This window comes from Sus scrofa, chromosome 14, assembly GCF_000003025.6.
Source record: "Sus scrofa isolate TJ Tabasco breed Duroc chromosome 14, Sscrofa11.1, whole genome shotgun sequence".
In the NCBI taxonomy this organism is placed as follows: Eukaryota; Metazoa; Chordata; class Mammalia; order Artiodactyla; family Suidae; genus Sus; species Sus scrofa.
The window spans coordinates 89,556,406-89,569,996 of NC_010456.5; the positions used below are offsets into that span (position 1 = coordinate 89,556,406).

Consider the following 13,591-nt stretch of genomic DNA (forward strand, 5'->3'; position numbering starts at 1 on the left):
AAGCTCTCAGCTAATGCTGGTACTACTAGTCTGGGACCACACTTTGAGAGCCACTGTTTAAAACTATTGACAGAGGAACCAGAATCTTACCTGTCAGTAACTAAGAAGTTTAACTCCCAGATGTGACATGATTTCCAGCCTGTGTCAGGAAGCAAGAGTTTTAGGAATATGGAAGGATAGATGTCAGCCCACCCTCCTTTGATTTAGGTTTGTTTTAAAATGCTTGGCATTTTTCTTTCTGCTAATTTCCATCTTTTATTCATACCAAACCTTCACAGATTACAGTGAGTCTTCTGTGCTTTTCCAAGGCAGGAGCATAATTAATACTTGGCACACTCAACCCATCTTATTGCTCATCTTTTATTGATACTGATCAATATGAACAATGGGTCTGCAGACTCGCCTTTCTGAGAGCTGATGAAAGCTTTCTACTCTACCTATATGCATGGCGTGCCTATGTAATGTCTCCCATAATCCAGTGCCTCACTCTCCACCTCTGGTTTAAATTGAGTTAGAGTTAGATACAATCTTATTGATTAGGTAGATTGTGTTTATGAGGTGCATGTAATCATGATCAAATTGACTGTATCTGTACTTTTAATAGAAGCCCCGTTGTCAGGTTGGATGTATTTGCTTGATTTGCAATGACAAGGGAGACTTCTCGTGTCTGGAAGTGTACTTTTCGAGAATACAAGTAGGAGTGTAGTGAAAAATTACTACCTTGGACCATCATTTGGGAATTGCAGAGGTAATTTTAATCACCATACCTCAAAGAAGTGTTTGTTAACCAGACGGTGCTTTCTCTCTGAACCTTTATCTGCTGCCCTGAGAAACTGCTGGCACTCATGGAGCTGTGGTTCTCAGAGTCAGGCTATTAGATCATGTCAGATCAATGGGGATTAAGTCTTATTTTGACCATGGAGACTAAAGAAGATACATAAATAAGCCAGTTAAAAATAAAGCGAAGTCAACTCTGAAATGATTCTCTAAAAGACTGCCATCAATTCGAGGAGAGTTGAACATTAGACCTTGAAAGAGACTCCCTGGTGTGCCATAAAAATATCCCAAATGAAACTCAAGAACACTGCCAATCCTCCAGCAGTGGTTGGACTCGTGTTCTTTGGAACTTTCCTCAGAAAGTAAAAACCTTTTTAGAAGGTCACATTTTGCTTTCAGTGGGAGCCCTTCATGGCTGAATAGGGTGACTGTATTAGTTTGCTAGGGCTGTAACCAAGTATCCAAAGCTGGGTGACTTTAAAAAAAACTGGAAATTTATTGTCTTCCAGTTCTGGAGGCTAGAACCCTGCAATCAAGGTGTCAGCAGGGCCGTGCTCCCTCTACAGCTGTAGGGGAAGGTCCTTCTTTCCTCTTCTAGCTGTCAGGGTTTCGTTGGTGGCCCAGGGTTTGCAGATACATCAGTCCAGTCACGGGAATCTTCCCTCTGTGTGTGTCTGTCACTGTGTCCAGGGTTCCCTTTTATAAGAGGAGACTAGTCATACTGGATTAGGGCCTATGGTAATGACCTCAATTTATTAACTCTGTTATTTACCTATTTCTAAATAAAGTCACATTCCGAAGTGCTAGGGATTAGGACTTCTGCACACATCTTTTGGAGGATACCCTTTACCCATAACGGTGTCTGCCAACCCCACCGTGTATAGCATGAAATCCAAACCATCCAATGACGCTTTGTGATGGGATGCTTTTCATCAAATATTTCCTCCACATCAGTCAGCAGTTTTAAGGCATCATTTCTCTGTTGAATTTAATTCAACAAATACTTATTGAACATCTGTCTGTATCAGCAGTGTGGTAGATGCCACAGATGCATAGATTAGTCAGATGTGGGCTAAATCTGGTAAAGGGCTTGTGAGCTAGCAACTGATGTGGGTATAAATTCTAGGTGTAAGTTCTGACAATAATTGGGTACACACAAATGTGGGACAGATCAAATTACATTTTGGTCTGAAATCCACTTCTATTACTCAAGACCAGGTCAATCAAGATTATGCTTATCACTTAGCATACGCTGGTTTCCCTAGTATTAAAAATTCTACTCTGATGACCCTAGACAATTTGCATATATTGTGATAGCTAATAGGCAAGAGCTGTGAACAGCATCCTATGAACTGTGGCCACAGCTCCACCTGAGGAAGAACATGGATCAGCTGATTCTTTCTGTTCATCAACCTTGAGGGCTGGAACTCTGATCTATTGCACAGAACATGGAGAATATAGTGTTGGAAAAGAGACTAGGTCAAAGTCGTGTGACTAATGCAGCATAAGGTGGAACTCAAACCTGGACTCTATAGTAGTAAACTCAATAATGTTGTTCGCAATTTAGGCTTCCTTAGAATTTGGGTCTGTCTGAACACTCCTGCCCTATTGTTCAATTCCTACAAACAGGAGAAGAATGACCATCTTTCCTCCTAAAAACTCATTACTAAAAGCAATTGTTTTTTTTTTTTTTAATCTTCTTAGGGCCACACCCGCAACACATGGAAGTTCCCAAGCTAGGGGTCGAATTGGCACTGCAGCTGCTGACCTATACCACAGCCACAGCAATGACAGATCCGAGCAGCGTCTGTGACCTACAACACAGCTCACAGCAATGCTGGATCCTTAATCCACTGAGCTAGGCCAGGAATTGGACCCGTATCCTCATGGATGCTAGTTGGGTTCATTACCACCACACGGGAAACTCCCTAAAAGCATTTTCTAGAGGGCTCGTTCTCATGTCACCACTGTTTCAGAGTCCTAGGTTGAGAATCTGTCTGCACACAGTAAACTGAAACAAGGGAGCAAGTGGGAGGAGCTCTGTAAATGCCAGCCTGCCTGCCGCCTCAGGGAAGAAAAGGTACTGCTTGTGAGCTTGGGTTTTAGACTCAGAGGACCTGGGTTTGAATCCAGTTCCCCATGACCTTAGAAAAGTCACCTCTTCTCTTTAAAATGCAGCTTCCTCATTTCTGATATGGGGATCATAATAACACATGTTCAGTAAGGGTTCATTATGCAGATCAAATTAAATAAGGACTGGTAAGTGCTGGATAGGCTGTAGAGCCTGACAGCAATCAGTCCACCAGCAAACTGCCCAGAGCTCCAGGGAAGAGGTAGAAGAGGAGAGCCGTGGGCATAGGTCTGTGCCCCCATGAGCTTTATTGTCAGCTGGGGACCGAAACCAAGCAAAGGTGCAGCTAAGGTGCAGAGGATGTTTGCTCTGCCCCCACAAGAATGGGGCCACAGGACCACAGAGGAGTCATCGTCGTCCCTGTCACCAGAGCCTTCACCTGGGATGCTGTTTGGCCTAAGTTAAGGGTATGAACCAGAATAACCTCTGTGGCCTCACTGGGAGTCAAAGAAATTTAGGGGGAGCTCAGCTTAGCCCCAAAGGGAAGCATTAATAATGAACAAAGGACCTCAGCCAGCAGTAGGTTTGAATTAGAACATCTGAGCAGAAGCATCCAGAACCAAAGCCACATTTGTGTTTGTTCAATCCTACAGCAATGTGGCTTAGGGCAGGGAACCTGAGAGGATTGTTCTAAGAAGGGGCAGGAGAAGCTGCAAAAGGTCTGGCTGTGCAGGGGGCACTGAGCAGCGGCCTCAGGCTCTGTCCCACATGGGGAGCCTTCCCTTCTACTCAGCAGTGATCACTCTGTATCGTGTGCAAGTCCGAGCTCTTAGCACTATGGACCTGACCTCTGACTGGAGAAGTCCTGCCAGCCCTAGTGGTGGCCTGATCTCTCTCCATCTCCCCTGGGAGTGCGGCCTATTCTGGAGGCTGGGTAGTGGGGCGGCACCAGCATCTGGAGCTGGGATGGGAGTAGGTGAAATCCATTCCTGCATGGGGCTCTTTGGCTCTTACGTTTCAAGGGCTAAGGTGCTTGGGAGGCCCTCCTTTCTCAAGTCCTAAAAGCATTTCATCAGAGCTTTTGTGGTTATGTACACAATGTAAAATTGCTATGTAACTCAGATGTTCAGAAATGTCACTGTCAGAGTTCCTGTTTGGGCTCAGCAGAAGCAAATCTGACTGGTATCCATGAGGATATGGGGTCGGTCTCTGGCCTCACTCAGTGAGTTAAGGATCTGGCATTGCCATGAGCTGTGATGTAGTTCAAAGACGCAACTCAGATCCTGCGTTGCAGGCCAGCAACTGCAGCTCCAATTTGACCCCTAGCCTGGTAGCCTGGGAACTTCCATATCCTTCAGGTTTGGCCCAAAAAAGCAAAAAAAAAAAAAAAAAAAAAAAAAGAAGGAAAGAAATTTAACTGTCCATATGTCCATAACTGAAGTCAAATTTACTTTTCAAGTGCCCATTTGTGTTGCTGATGGAAATGCTGATGGAAAGCTTCATCTGGTTGGTTATCTGAAGATATTTTAATTACTTCCAGTGCAGAAATTCAAATTCATGAATCTACCTTCTTCCTCTCCCTTTCCTCCCCAGAGGAGAAATTCTGACCTCTTGGAGAGGCATCAGGCCTGGGTGGACCACCCTCTGCTCTTGATGGCCTCTACTATAATGTTGCCAGTCGCTGGCTCTGGGCATAGTGCTCTGGGTCAGGGGTCTGCTGTGGATGCTGGGGTCATTGTCTTCCAGCCCATCAGTGCTCTCAGCCCTGCTACCCACCTCCTTAGGGGTTCAGAGTTCTCTGCTACTTTCTCCCATTTTACACTAGGCTCCAGCCCAATAGATAGCATGGCTAGCTCCATGTAGTTGGAAGCCATGCTAAACATGGCTCAGCCCTATGTTCCAGGAGCCTGAATCTCTCCAGACTTTACATATCTCTTTCACCCTTGCCCCACCCCATCAACCCACTTCTGCCCTTTGTACCCAGAGAGCCTTCTCATACTTGTGCTCTGCCACTGTGTGTCACTGTCTGTCCTGGAGGCGGTCCCCTTGCTTTGTTGCCCCTTCCCTGGGTAAGGCCAATGCCCCACCCTGCTCCTCAGGGCAGGGCTGACACAGACAGTTGCTCAGACAGGGTTTATCAGGTGCTGGCATCTCCTCCAATGTGCCCCAGAAACTCTCGTGGGGCCTCAGTGCAGGCAGGGGAACAAGCCCACTAGACGCCCTCACACCGAATGTCTTGCTTCCTTTCCAGCATCAGCGATCCATTCATTTTCAACATGTGCAGCAAAGACAGGTCCTCTGATAACTACTCGTGTCAGCGTCATAGCTACGGTGACCTCAGGGAGCTCCGGCAGGCGCGTTTCCTCCTGCAGGTATGTCCCAGGAGGGAGCCAGAGGGAGGGCCGTCTCTTCAGGTGAAGTGTGCTCCAGGTGCCAATGAGGCCTCATCTGAAGTGAGAGGTACATCTCTGTGGCCCCCTTCATGCCTGTGCACAGCCCAGTGTCCTATGGGACACCTGTGGATCCTCCTGGCTTATGTTGGGCTGATCCCCTGGCTGGAATGGAGTTCCGTCCTCTGCTGCACTCTCTCCCCAGTTCCTGCCATTTGGTTGCTGGGCCCTTCTCTTTCTGACTCTGTCATTTAGGGTCCAGCCTTGTTGCTTTATTTTCCCCTTGACCTGTCCCAGAGCTGCCTTGGAGATTCAAAAATATGGGCCAGGGCAGCTCCACTGTCTTAGGGCAAAGCTGATGACTGAGAGCTGAATGCCCGTCTGTCCTGTTCTAACCGTGTGGACCCCTCTGAGGGCCACAGACCCTCTTCCTCCCACTCCCCACAGCTTCACCTATCTTTAAGCTCAGGGTCATTTCCCTGAGTGGGCTGAGTGGTTTAGAGATCTCCTGAGTGTCCCCTCCAATAAGGCTCCACAGCCTTGTCCAGTGCATTCAAGGGCTCAGCCAGGTACTAAACAGAGCTGATTTCTACTAGAGGCAGAGCTTTGCTGTTAGCTCATCACAATCAAATGCTTCTCATCCCACCTCGGAGAAACATTACCTGGTTTAGAAGCATCACCTCAGTGATGAAGGAGGTAGAACTCTGGGGCCCCCACTGGCCTCAAACACATCTGCTTTCACCAGCTCAACCTCAGCAATGGCTGAGCTGCATCTGTGCCCATAGACCTCCCAGGCAGCTGGCAGAGGAAGAGGAGGGACCACTTTTGTAGGAAGGGAGAGGCCCAGATCTCGCCTCCCACACTCAAGGCAGGGTCTCTATTCTGCAAAGGCCAAGAGAGACAGTGTTTGGCCCTTGGGACAGAATAAGTGCACCTTTCATTTGTTAATTTCTTTGTCACGTGATCCCCTTACAGGAGGCCTCCTTCTTATTCTCTGAAACTAAAGCTGTGGAAGCTTTTCCCCTGGGCTCTTCTGGGGAGGATCAGCTGCCCTCAGACAAGGACCCAGCAAGCTGCTGGCATCTGCCACTCCTCCTCCTCTCCCTTCTTCACAGCTGCTTCTTTGCACAAGGCTGGTTCTGGTCTTGCCTGCCCTTGGTGCCCTTCTTTGAGCAGAGAGTGAGCTAGACAAGGGCAAGTGGAGGAGGCCCTGCCCTGATGGTTCTGACTGCAGCCAGCGTGGGTCCCGTCCCAGCACAGCTCTGCAGTTTTAGCAGAATCGGCACCCCAGTGGGCTCCCATTTTCCTCCAGTGAACCAGCAATCATGTCTTTTCCACTATTACATATATAGCACTTAGCACGTTTTGGGCACATAGCAAATACTCAAAAATTATTTTTTAAATAATCGTATGTTTACCTTAGCAGGTGCCATATAGTAGCAAATAGGTCTCAGTAAGTGAGTTTGTTTCTCTTCAACAAAAAGGGATTGTTTCCAGATGGTTGCTTAGCCTGACAGTGGTGGAAACTAGACATGGGAGGGCACATGTGCATGGCCAGGTGGGGCTGGGAGAGCTTCATGAGCAAGGCCACCCTTTGTCCAGCCCTAGATTCTCCCAGAAGAAAATTGGAGCCTGGGCACTCCAGGTTGCTGGGGCAAGCTGTAGCCTCCATAGACTGGACATTCATCATCTATCTGCACATTATTTATGCTTCTATTTGTAGAAGAATGTCCGAGGCTCTTATGCATACCTGCAGAGGAGAGGGGTGCGACCTTATCATTTCAGATCCCTTTCCTCTGCTCAGGAATCTCATGAACCTAACTTTGAGAACTCACTTCCAGAGCTGGGTAGGAGCAGGACCCAACTGTTGCATGCAGCACTCCATCCCTGGCTCTGACCTTCACCTACCTCATTTCTCCCTCCTGGCCCAGGTCTTTCCCCTCTGGGACCCTCCCTGGAGCCCTGGACATTCTCTCCCTGACCCCATCTCATCCCTGAGCCTCATCCTACATATAGACACTCTATCACTATTCCAAGTCTGTTATTTACATGGCTGGATTAGAGGGGAGGGAGAGAGGAAGGAGAGGGAAAGGAAGGAAATCAGGTAGAGTTCACGTAGGCATTAACGAAATGCCCTTGAAATGCCATGGCTCTGTCAGTGTTGCCATATCAAAGTGGCTCATAAAAGTGGGCTTGGCAAAGCACCTTGTGCCTTCAAGTCTGTAGATCAGCACAGGATGCTGCCCTGATTGGGACTTGCACCCACTTTACCTGCTCCCATCTGGTAAGATGACCCTTTGGTTCAGGAAATCAAGCCCTTGACCTGGAAATAAAAGTGTCTCAAGGTGTCACTGGACACTTTCCTCTCTTTGTTTACTTGTCATTTGTCCTGGGAGTGGGGCTCTTGCTTCCTGCTTCAGCCAAAGGAACTCTGAGGTCCCCTGCCCTCCTATGTATTCTGTGGAGACCCCATTCGTCACTGTCACCAGGTCCTTTTTATCCCCCATAGGAGATTGAAAGGACTAAGTAGGAAGGGTTATCTGTGTCAGCCTAAATAAAGAGGTAAACCGAGGCAAGCTCTAATTACCATAAATTGAGTTAATTTAAGAATAGCAGAAAAATAGCCATTTGGGAAATGCAGGCTGTAGCCAGCTGCAGGCGAGTCCACTGAAAGTCTGGGGTTGACTCTATCTATGGGCAAGGAGTGCAGGAGGGGAACGTCCAGCCAGAGTCCAAGCAGCAGGTTCATTTTGACGTTTGAGGATGGAAGGGACTTGGGGGATGTTCATTGGTCAGGAGGTCAGTCTCGATCTTCTGTAAATCAGGCATTTATAGGAAATCAATCTCTCCATTCTTCAAGCATCGTTTTTCTGAGTGCACATGTGTGACATTCACTATTTCATATCCTCCAGTTCCTTTTTTTTTTTTTTTGGTCTTTTTAGGGCCACACCCACAGCATATGGAAGTTCCCAGGCTAGGGGTTGAATCAGAGCTGTAGCTGCCAGACCATGCCACAGCCGCAGCAATGCCAGATGCCAAGCTGCATCTGTGACCTACATCACAGATGCAGCAACACCGGATCCTTTAACCCACTGAGTGAGGCCAGGGATCAAACCTGCATCCTCTGTGGAGACCCCATTCATCACTGTCACTGGATGCTAGTCAAATTCATTTCCGATAAGCCACGACGGGAACTCCCATCCAGTTCCATTTTAGATTGAAATCCCTTTCACTTGACACAGAGACCCAAATGACCCTCAGCCAGTGGCTCTGTTGCCTGGGGGTATCTCCAGGAAACTTCAGGAGCAGTAAAAGTGGTTTCTTTTATAGGATATTGCCTTGGAGATCTTCTTCCAAAATGGATATTCCAAGTTTCTTGTCTTCTACAACAGTGATCGGAGTAAGGTCTTCAAGAGGTAAGGGTTTGACTATCTTTGCTAAAGAAACTGATCATGAATCGATAGCAGTAGAACAGCTCTGTTCACAGGAGAATTGTTCTCAAGCTCACAGCAGGCTTTAAGTTAGATCCAAGGAAGAACTTACCCACAGAACTGCTGTGTTATGAAACAAAGTATAGAGAAAGCTATAAAAGCTCCTTTCCTAAATCCTGGGGAAAAGGCTCTATTTCATGGACTGAAGGCCTTTGGGACAGTAATTATTGAAGAGAGAAAAAATGGAGCAGACACAACATATTTAATAGGCCTTCCAGAATTTTCTGGCATTATTTAAAAATTTACAAGTAATTTTTTTTGGCTTAATTTCCCTTTTTGATCCCAGTTGCCAATTTTACTTGTTCTGACTTCATATTTCTTTGGAAAGGATTCCAAACAACTGATTTCCCACTTCTGCATGCAACATCTTTTTTTTTTTTCTTAAAAGCATGCTGTTTTAGTTTAACTTTTCTTTCTTCAAACAGATTAATCAGTCTAAAGAATTTAAGCTAGAGTTTAGATTTTTAAACGTATTTACATTATTATTAAAGTTATAGATATATAGATTTGCAGAATCTAAAAGGGCCTGAAGCAAAGATAGGTTCTTAGCCATAAAGAGGCCACACAGAAGCTAGATTAATAGAGGGGTGCTCACGTTCAGCTCTGCTTTGGGCTGGAAGTTCTGAGGTGGGACTTGGCATCCCTGTCCTGGATGCCCCAGGCCATTTTGTGCTCAGAGGTTCTAGCCTTGCCTTCCTGTGGGCCCTGGCCAGTCACTGGCTCCAGGACCAGATGCTAAGTCCAAAGGGCAGGGCCAGAGTGGAGAAAAACAACTCTTGTGGAGCGGCTGTCCGAGCCAGCTCTGGGCACGTCTCCATTGACTGTGATTCTCCCTTTGAGGTTCTTCCAAGCACTGCTGTTATATCACCTCCTAAAATGCCTTCAAATTCTGTTTTAGACCAAACTAAAGAAGTAGACATGCAATGCTGAACCTCATGTTCATTTTCCCTTGTGATTTCTACACATTAAGCAAAGTTTTTTCACAGTTGAGCTGGGGGAAGTATTTTCTTTCTTTTGGCGGGGGTGGGGGCCAAACCCGAGGCACATGAAAGTTCCCAAAGCTAGGGGTTGAATCGGACCTGCAGCTGCCAGCCTATGCCACAGCCATAGCAACGCCAATCTGAGCCCATCTTGACCTACACTGTAGCCCATGGCAACGCCAGATCCTTAACCCACTGAGCAAGACCAGAGATCAAACCCGAGTCCTCAGGGATACTAGTTGAGTTGTTACCGCTGAGCCACAACAGGAACTCCAAAGGAGGAACTCTTATACATCCATAGGTCAGGCAGTGAATGAATGGTGTCCAACCACACCCCACCCAGCTCAAGGGGCATTAAACTAAGGTGGCACTTGTCTCTAGTGTACCATAGTAGTTGCTACAATCAGCAATGGAAATGCCAGGGCCTGGTCCAGAGGAAGTCTCTAAAACATGTAATGTTTATTGTAACTATTGTTTTATTGTTATCATTGCTGTTGTTAAGGCTAGGGCTATAATGGCCGAGGGGATGAGGGGGTGCCTCAGAAGTACACCCAGATATGGGGGCAGGTAGGGCACACTGGAGGGGCAAGAATGGACCCAGCCTCTTGCCTGGCCCTGAAAATGTGTCCCTGGTGGTGGGAGAGTCTTGACTCTGCTGATGGAATGACGCTTTCCCTTTTTGTCTAGCTTCTGCTCTTTCCAACCCAGCTTGAAAGGAAAAAGCTTCTCGGAGGACCCACTCAATCTAAGGTAACGAGTAACGGATACAGGGAGGAGCCCAGCCACTCTCTCTGGGCAAGGTTTGGTCTTGCTTTGATTTTCTTCATTTGCCTGATCCTACTGTCAGGAAAGCATGCAAAGAGCACATCAATCTGCTTTCACTTAATTTCTCTCTCTCACTCGCCCACACTTCCCTCATCCTACTCCTGCATCCTACTCCTGAGGTTTCTTTTGCCAATTAAACCTCTACACTAGACTTGAAGCCCCAAGTGCTGTGTGGCTTGCTCAAACCAAAACTGGCAGGATGGGGCCTTCTACCTGTGGAGGGAGGAGCAGGTTGCCCATAGAGGTGTAAACCCAGGCCCAGTCTTGGCATCAGGCTCTTAGGTTGGGGTGGGAGCAAGTCTGTCCTTTCTATCCAAGACTCTTTGAAAGCTCAGAAGCTAAATAAATAAATGTATTGTGATGTGCAGATAGATGTTAATTTGTGAATCAGTGACATGGAGCATCTTTCCCAGGAAACAAGCCCCTTCCCAACACCCGTTACAAGTACCCAGTTCTTTGGAAGGACAGATCTGGTCAATAGGTGCTTTTATTTCAGTTCAGAATGGGAATAGGGAGAGGATGTGGTTGCTGGTTTTCTTCAGGAGTATGTGGGGCTAAGGTGGGGAGGCATGGTGTTCAAAATATTTGTAATGACTATGGAATGGGTGCCATAGAGTTGTTTAAAATTACTTATGAATAGCTTATTATGTGTGGTGTTTGCTGCTTGACGGAGCAACAAGAAAATACTAAAACCTCCCGTTTATTAAATTTACATTCTTGTGAGGAAGACAGAAAGCAAAATGAGTGAAATATAACATGTATTAGATAATAATAATCATAAAAACCAAACTCAATATCAGTAGGTGTTGAAATCTGAGATGGGATGGTAGAGGAGGCCCTCACCAAGAAAGTAGCATTTAATTTAAGACTTGAACAAAGTGCGGAAACAAATTATTCAGATTTGTTTCTGAAACAAATTTGGGGAAAGAGCATTTCAGCCTGATGGAAGAGCAGAGGCCCTGATGGGGGTATGGTAGGCTTGCCTGGGGCCACAGTGGTTGGGATGCAAGGAGCCAACGGGAGGAGAGCGGTAACAGAGCTAGTTCATGTAGCCTTGGGGCTCATGGTAACTGTCTGCTTTTACTCTGAATAATGGGAAGCATTGGAGGGATTATGTAGCTTAACTTCTATTTTAAAAGACTCACTCTGGGGAGTTCCCATCGTGGCTCAGCAGTAACAAACCCAGCTAGTATCCAGGAGGAAGCTGGTTTGATCCTGAGCCCCACTCAATAGGTTAAGGATCCAGTGTTGCTGGTAGCTGTCAGTTACAGCTCTAGTTTGACTCCTACCCTGGGAACTTTCATATGCATATGGGTGTGGCCCTAAGAAGACAAAATAAAATAAAATAAAATAAAATAACTGAAAGACTCACTCTGGCTGCTGTGTCAAGAATAGACCATAGTTGGAGTTCCTGTCATGGTAGAGCAGAAATGAATCTGACTAGGAACCATGAGGTTGAGGGTTTGATCCCTGTCCTCACACAGTGGGTTAAGGATCCGGCGTTGCTCAGAGCTGTGGTGTATGTGACAGATATGGCTCAGATCCTGCATTGCTGTGGCCATGGTGTAGGCCGGTGTCTACAGCTCTGATTAGACCCCTAGCCTGGGAACCTCCATATCCTGTGGATGCAGCCCTAAAAAGCAAAAAAAAAAAAAAAAAAAAAAGGGAATAGACCATAGTATGTCAAAGGCAGAATCTAGGAGACAGCTTAGGATCCTGGCTTTGTGGTAATGCAGGTGAGAGTTGGTGGTGGCTTGGATCCAGAGGTGGAAGACAGTGGCCATAAAGATGCTGTGGAGTGCTTAGATTGTGGACATGTTTGGACACAATCAAAGGTACATCAGGTAAGATTTGTGGACAAGTGAAGTGGGGTATGTGGGTGTGAGAGAAAGGACTTAAGGAGAAGATGTAGGCTTGAGCAGTTGGGGGATAGAATGGGAAAGACCCCAAGATGAACTACTCTGGGTGTGTGGTGGATATCAGGCCTCGATTTTGGACATGTTAATTTTGAGATATCTGTCAGACTTCCAGGTGGAGATGTCATGTAGGCCATTGGGTATATGATTTTGAAAGGCAAGGGAGAGGTGCTCCGGAGAAATGCACATCTAAGCTCAGGGACCGTGAGCTGTGACGAGATGAGGAAGCCCTAGTCAGAGTGCTGGTCCTAGGCTCTGAGACCACCTGAGTAGCCATGGCGTGTGGTGGGGTTGTGCTGCTCCAGCCAGCTGTGGGCTTTGGAATCAACCTGATTTGGGCTGAGGAAGTGCTCTATAAATTATAATTCCTTTGCTCAGTTTTAGAATCACCTGTTGTGTATTGGGGGCCTGTTTATGGAGAATTGATTAAATACGGGCATCTGTGCTCTCAGCTCTTTTGTGTCTCTCCCAGCCCTTCTCCTACTAGCCAGTGTGTGCCTTCATGAATTTCGGGGGGGAGGCAGTGGTGGCTCCCAGGCTTAGGAGGGCATAGCTGGCCATTGAATGAACGTGACCATTTTCACTTGGATTATCAAGAAAATCAATGCCCAGTCCATACACCAGGTCTTAAAAAAAAAATGCCTAGCTGCACTTTGGACACTCTAGTGAACACGGGCTTCTCATCTCTGAAGGAGGGGCATGGTCCATTCTGAAAATTTTCAACTGGCCCAAGATGCTTGGCCTATGCTGTAGGTTTTCATATCTTCAACCACCAGCTCTTCATGACTGATTTGGCCCCTCTAGAAGCCAGCCCCTTCATATAGGAAACCAGAGCATTTAGGTACCAGAGTTTTGCCTGGAATTTCAGTGGCAACACCTGCCTCCCATAACTGAATTCCAAGGAGGTTTTGTGGGTCTGGATCCCAAGTGGAAAATGCTTGCAAAGCCTAGATAAGCTTGGAATCCGTATCCTCCATGGCTCCCTGTGGTATAAAACTAGACCATTCTGAAGGCAGCATTGAGGCATAAGCAGACACCTTTGGGGTACACAAGGTTCTGCAAGTATACAGGAGCTTTTAATATAAAGCCAGCTGGATCCCTTTGGATAAATGTCTGAGGGCCAGAAAGCTCCATGGGGTTA

The 13,591-nt window shown here is 46.7% G+C and overlaps 1 protein-coding gene across 1 annotated transcript in view; it reads left to right on the forward strand.

Annotated features, from left to right (window-relative positions):
* Positions 1-13,591, forward strand: part of WDFY4 (WDFY family member 4) — a 279,361-nt gene that overhangs the window by 203,044 nt on the left and 62,726 nt on the right. The window contains 3 exon segments of the mRNA XM_021073024.1: positions 5,100-5,220; positions 8,569-8,654; positions 10,397-10,459. Coding sequence (XP_020928683.1) covers positions 5,100-5,220; positions 8,569-8,654; positions 10,397-10,459 — 270 coding nt within the window.